The 6,689-nt window shown below is 35.2% G+C and overlaps 1 protein-coding gene across 1 annotated transcript; it reads left to right on the top strand.

Moving 5' to 3' along the window:
- The first annotated feature begins 335 nt into the window (after positions 1–335).
- On the top strand, positions 336–6,185 carry SLITRK6 (SLIT and NTRK like family member 6). Its single transcript, XM_077158517.1, has 2 exons — positions 336–856; positions 3,218–6,185. The coding sequence occupies exon 2, from the start codon at positions 3,242–3,244 to the stop codon at positions 5,765–5,767; it is 2,526 nt and encodes an 841-aa protein (XP_077014632.1). The 5' UTR covers positions 336–856; positions 3,218–3,241; the 3' UTR covers positions 5,768–6,185.
- Positions 6,186–6,689: the final 504 nt, after the last annotated feature.

Here is a 6,689-nt window from a genome sequence, read left to right as displayed (position 1 = left end):
AATACTAGTAAAAGAGCAACTGAAGCAACTACTCTGCAGGCAGAATGCTCTCAGTTTTTCAGCACACATGTGTGCAAACAGTATTGTGTAAGATAAGAATTTAACGTAATATATTATTTAGCTTGCCATAATAACAAAATGTATTATTCATCATCTAAAAATGCATGTAATTATTTCCATCAAAATTCATTTGCATTCTATTTGGTATTAAAAAGGAGTGGAAAGACCACTTGCAGAAAGAGGAGGAGTTGAACAGTCCCAAGGTGGAGCTGTCTCTTGTGTTACATGACACTGGCAGATTAAAGCGCTCTGATGGGGAAGGGCTTAAAGGCTGAGTCAAAAGCCAAGAAGTCTCTTTATTTACGCCTACTTCCCAGCCCTTGGCAAACTGACTAATAACAAAGTGAGCTAACAAGAAAGACTAGAAAGGGAAGGAAAGGAACACTGCTGCAGCTTGGATCTAAAACCTAAGAAAGCAAGAGTGATCAATCCCAGCTCTTTTAAACATCCTGTTTATTTACTGCATTCAGCAGCTTGCAAATGGTTAACTATATGCAGAAAAGTCAGCGTAGCTGTGAAGTATGCCGTGAATTTTAATTGGGGGAGAAAAAGGACAACTGCTTGAGGATGATCTAGTATGCACTGTGTTTGAAATATTTTCGATGAAATGCTCAGCATTTTGTCTTTAGTCAAAGGTTTTAACTTTATGAACCTATGGGACTTGACCAAAGTGGCATTTAAGAAGAAAGTACGCGGTGATGGATGTTTTCTTTTTTCGTAAAGAAACTGAATTACTTTGAACATCTCTTCCAGCTGTGCGTTACAGATAACGTCAGGAAGAGTCTTTGCTGTGCAGGTAAGATGAATGTTTCCAGGCTTTTCTTACACCTATTTTTGCGTTATCCAAAAGTGAATGAGTTTATATGTCTGCTTTTTTTTTTTTTTTATTAGCATGTCTTAAGGGTATCTAATTTCATTCTTGATCACTGGCATTATTAATTCTGTAGCCGATGCCTGCTTTCTCTGAGGAGCAGACATTTAATCCAACAGCTGGCTGTAGAGAAGAAAGATGTAAGAATATGCCACTGTTTTCCTTTAATAGCATGCAGTTTGATATTGGAAACAATGTCAATGTGAGTTTTCTGAAGAAAAGATTACTTCCAAACACCACTGTTGAGTTTCAAACATATGCAGAATTTTAAAGATTCTTTGTATGTGCTATGCTACTTTTTTTTTATTTACAGATTTGAAAATATGTAGTTTCTGAAAATATACAGATGGGGATTTCTGACCTCTTTAAAATTTTGCCAGATATTGCCAATATAGTACCATTCTTCAAATTTGTGTGTATTTCTAAAAGGATTACAAACTGTTCCTTGAGACATTTTGAAGAGCATAAAATGTATAGAATAAAAAATAATAGTGAGAGGTAATCATCTGGAAATTATTTGCTATTTATTCATGATGCCGTGCCTAGTGGCATGAATTTTAATCTTTCTTGGCAATCTATGGAGAAGTACTTTCATGTTTGTGGAAGCTAATCCACAAGTTGAAGACTCCAAGAACAAACTGCTTGGGTCTAAGCAAAACTCCCAGCTGTTTAAATTCAAACTCTTTCCCTGTGAAAATGTTAAATCAGCTAACTTTTCTTGTACGCAGAGGGACACTATATTGTTTTGTGCTCTTTGGTAGTCTTTTGTCTTTTAGAGACTTTGTATCATACATGTTTTAAATAAAAAATGTATTGTCATGTAATGAACGTTTGTTTTAAAGATTATTGATTGCACCCTGGGATGTCCTATCTGATTGTGAACTTTAATTAGATTAAAAGTTTCCGTTCACGTTTAGTCAAGATAAATGAAAGTAGTTACCATTTCAAAAAGTTGGATACTCATAAGATGTGGTATTTGCTTATCTTTCAAAATGGTTTATATAAAGTTAAGGTACAACGCTTAAATGTGGGAAATAAAATTAGATGCCATTAGAGGTATGTTATTTACCTTGACACTGCTGTCCTTGCATCTTTATATATTTTTTAAACTGCTGTTTCAAATGTGTGTGTCCTACATTTTTAAGAAGTCAGAATGTGTGATGTCACCCCAAACTATCGTTTTTATTTACCAAATTAGATTTATTCTAAAATATTTTACTACACTTCAATTTGTTTCTGAGTTCACTGCTGGCGACTTCAAGCCTTATAATAAGAGAGATCAGCTGCTTAATTATGTGATCACATTCAGTGCCCTAAAGCCTGTTTCAATAGCGCAGAAGGAAGTCATTTGCTAGAAGCGTATATGAGAACTTTTAATTTTTTTCTACTAGCCTGAAATGTGTGCTAAAGATCAATTTTTTTTCTTTGGTAGTTCTTATTATTTTGATTTGATCCATAATGGGATTTAAAAGTAACAGGGAATAGTCTATCCTCTTGAAATTCAAAATACAGTGTGACTTAAGTGAAATTTGAATGGGTACTTAAGCATATATCTGACAAAATTATGTTTATAGAAACTGTTCTAGATAGCATAGTTAAAACAGCAATCTTCTTATACTGTTGTACTTTGTGATATGTTCAAAGGTCCATTTTACACCAGCTTTTTAATAAATAATAAAATTAATAATTATCTTTAGCCAAGATTAAACATGCTAAACAGAATGTCATTGTTATTAAATGTTCTCTTGTGACAACCATTCAAAAATATAAATATATAAATGAATTGCATACATACATACATACACACATGCAAATACATTCTATCATTTTTACATAACCATCAATTCTCTATGCTTTTGGAGAAGACCTGCATTAAGGCTGTAATCCTTAAACTTTAAACTCATATATTCTGAGATTTAAAAAAATAAAAAATTCTCAGATATACAACTTTGCAACATATCAAAATATCACTGGTCCGTTTAGATAGGGCCTCACTAAAATTTAAGTTATTTGGGAGATGTGAATACAAACAACAATGTTTTATATTTTCCTTGACCTAAATTTTAAATGTGGCTATGTCCCAAGGTAAAAGTAGTCCAAGCCATGCCCATTCTAGTATCAAAATATAAGAAAAGAAAATATAGATGCAGCAAAGTATTCATATTTTCATATAATGATTTTTACTTTTACCTTTCAGAGGAAATCCTATTATTTTGAAAATATCAGATTCATCTCCTCCCTGCTCCTTCCCACTAAAGCCCTTTACTATCACATTTTATTTTACAGAATCAGATTTCATCATATGACAACATGAAGCTGTGGATTCATCTCTTATATTCAGCTCTCCTTGCTTGTATATCTTTACAGTCCCAATCTCCACTCTCCTCTGACAGAGGTTCTTGTGAATCTCTTTGCAGTTGTGAGGAAAAAGATGGCACAATCCTAATAAACTGTGATGAAAAAGGTATCAAGAAGTTATCACAAATAAGCGTGCCGCCATCACGACCTTTCCACCTGAGTTTATCAAATAATGGCTTGACAATGCTTCACACAAATGACTTTTCTGGGTTTACCAATGCTATCCTAATACACCTTGGATTTAACAACATTGCAGATATTGAGATTGGTGCATTTAATGGCCTTGGTCTCCTCAAGCAACTGCATATCAATCACAATTCTCTAGAAATTCTTAAAGAAGATACCTTTCATGGACTGGAAAACCTGGAATTCCTGCAAGCAGATAACAATTTTATCACCGTGATTGAACCAAGTGCCTTTAGCAAGCTCAACAGGCTTAAAGTGTTAATTTTAAATGACAATGCTATCGAGAGTCTTCCTCCCAACATTTTTCGATTTGTTCCTTTAACCCATCTAGATCTTCGTGGAAACCAGTTGCAAACATTGCCATACGTTGGGTTTTTGGAACACATTGGCCGAATCCTGGATCTCCAGTTGGAAGACAATAAATGGGCTTGCAATTGTGACATATTGCAGCTGAAAATTTGGTTGGAAAACATGCCTCCGCAGTCTATAATTGGTGACGTTGTATGCAATAGCCCTCAATTTTTCAAAGGAAGTATACTACGCCGACTAAAAATGGAAGCTATTTGCCCTACTCCACCAGTCTATGAAGAACACGAGGATCCTTCCGGATCACTACATTTGGCAGTAACATCTTCAATAAGCGACACTCACATGTCAACCAAGACCATATCTCTTTTAAAACCACCCACCAAAGTACCAGGTTTGATACCTTATGTTACGAAGCCATCCACTCAACTTCCTGGACCCTACTGTCCCATTCCTTGTAACTGCAAAGTACTTTCCCCATCAGGGCTTCTAATACACTGTCAAGAGCGCAACATTGAAAGTTTGTCTGATCTAAAACCTCCTCCACAAAATGCTAGAAAACTTATTCTAGCAGGGAATATTATCCATACTTTAATGAAATCTGATTTAGTGGAATATTTCACCTTGGAAATGCTTCACTTGGGAAACAATCGTATTGAAGTTCTTGAAGAAGGATCATTTATAAATACAACAAGATTGCAAAAGCTCTATCTAAATGGTAACCATCTGACCAAATTAAGTAGAGGCATGTTCCTTGGTCTCCACAATCTTGAATACTTATATCTTGAATACAATGCTCTTAAAGAAATATTACCAGGAACCTTTAATCCAATGCCTAAACTCAAAGTTCTCTATTTAAATAACAATCTTCTGCAAGTTTTACCGCCACATATTTTTGCAGGGGTTCCCCTAACTAGGATAAATCTTAAAACAAATCAGTTTTCCCATCTTCCTGTAAGTAATATCTTGGATGATCTTGACTTACTGACCCAGATTGAGCTTGAGGACAACCCCTGGGATTGTTCCTGTGACCTGGTTGGATTGCAACAATGGATACAAAAATTAAGCAAGAACACAGCGACAGATGACATACTTTGTACCTCCCCAGTACATCTAGACAAAAAGGAATTAAAAACATTAAATAGTGAACTTCTTTGCCCAGGTTTAGTAAATAACCCATCCCTGCCATCTCAGCCTAGTTATATGATTGTCACTATTCCTACATCTGCAACAAATACAGCTGAAACCATTTTGCGGTCTCTTACCGATGCTGTGCCATTATCTGTTTTAATATTAGGACTACTGATTGTGTTCATAACTATTGTATTCTGTGCTGCAGGGATAGTGGTTCTTGTTCTCCATCGCAGGAGAAGATACAAAAAGAAGCAAGTGGATGAGCAACTGAGAGACAACAGTCCTGTGCATCTTCAGTATAGCATGTATGGTCATAAAACAACTCACCACACAACTGAAAGACCAACTGCATCACTCTATGAGCAGCATATGGTGAGTCCCATGGTTCATGTCTATAGAAGTCCATCTTTTGGTCCAAAGCATTTGGAAGAGGCAGAAGAAAGAAATGAGAAAGAGGGAAGTGATGTAAAACATCTCCAAAGAAGTCTTTTAGAAAGGGAAAACCATTCACCACTCACAGGGTCAAATGTGAAATACAAAACCACAGACCAATCACCCGAATTTCTGCCCTTCCGGGATGCCAGTTCTTTATATAGGAATATTTTAGAGAAAGAAAGAGAACTTCAGCAACTGGGAATCACAGAATACCTAAGGAAAAACATTGCTCAGCTCCAGCCTGATGCAGATGTGCATTATCCTGGAGCTCATGAAGAGTTAAAATTAATGGAGACACTAATGTACACAAGGCCAAGGAAGGTATTAGTGGAACAGACTAAAAATGAGTATTTTGAGCTCAAAGCTAACTTACATGCTGAACCTGACTATTTAGAAGTCCTGGAGCAGCAAACATAGAGGTTGAGAGCTTTTACAGAAATGCTATGATTCTGTCTAAGGTCCAAATCTTTTAAGTAAAGTGCCTTACATGAGTGTGTCATCAATCAGAACTTAAGCACAGCAGGAATCCTAAGGGAATGAAAAACAAGGAAAAGAAACTCAGGGATCTCTGGGAGAAGCCATTGCATAGTCTTCAGGCAATTCACTCTGTCCCCAATGAAATGAATCTTTGCGTATAAATCATTCAAGGATAATAGTAAGATTTTTCCATGTACTTAAAAGTGTTTCATAGAAGTCCTCTTGCACATCTGAAAGTGTTGAACATTTAAGCAGCCCTAATTTTCATGAATTGCTTTTACCCATGGATTAAATACAATTGGGTTTCATCATTTCAAAAATATGCTTGTATATATAGTCATGATATGTAAGGAAAATATGGTTTTCCTTACATGATATGTAAGGAAAAATGTACATTGTCAAATATACCTAATTTTCATGGAATAAATGCAAAAGGAACTGGAATTTGAAAATTATAAAGAAAAACAGTAGAGAAAAAAAGTAAGGTTATATTTATATATATGCTAGAAGTCACCCAAATTTTTAAACATTTGAAGATTGAGCAAATGTCACTGCTGTGGTTTCTGAAATTGAAGAATAAGATGATTAATAGTTCAGGTGAAGTAAATAAGTAACACTTTGGGTTTTTCTGCACATTTGTGTGGGCATCTATTGTCAATGCTGCTGCGTTTTAAGATATGCTATTTGTGCTCGAAGTTTAATTCTTATTCTTGGGATATTTTAAAAATGCTACTGAGATTCAACTGTACATATAATTAGTGCACCTATTTAGTTTGGTCTCTTTCATAACATTAATCCTTTGTAAATTTGAATGGCCACTATAGAAATGTTCCTGTGGCAAGTAATTCACCAGTGTAAAACA

This window comes from Tamandua tetradactyla, chromosome 4, assembly GCF_023851605.1.
Source record: "Tamandua tetradactyla isolate mTamTet1 chromosome 4, mTamTet1.pri, whole genome shotgun sequence".
Lineage (NCBI taxonomy): Eukaryota > Metazoa > Chordata > Mammalia > Pilosa > Myrmecophagidae > Tamandua > Tamandua tetradactyla.
This window is presented reverse-complemented; position numbering and strand designations above follow the sequence as displayed.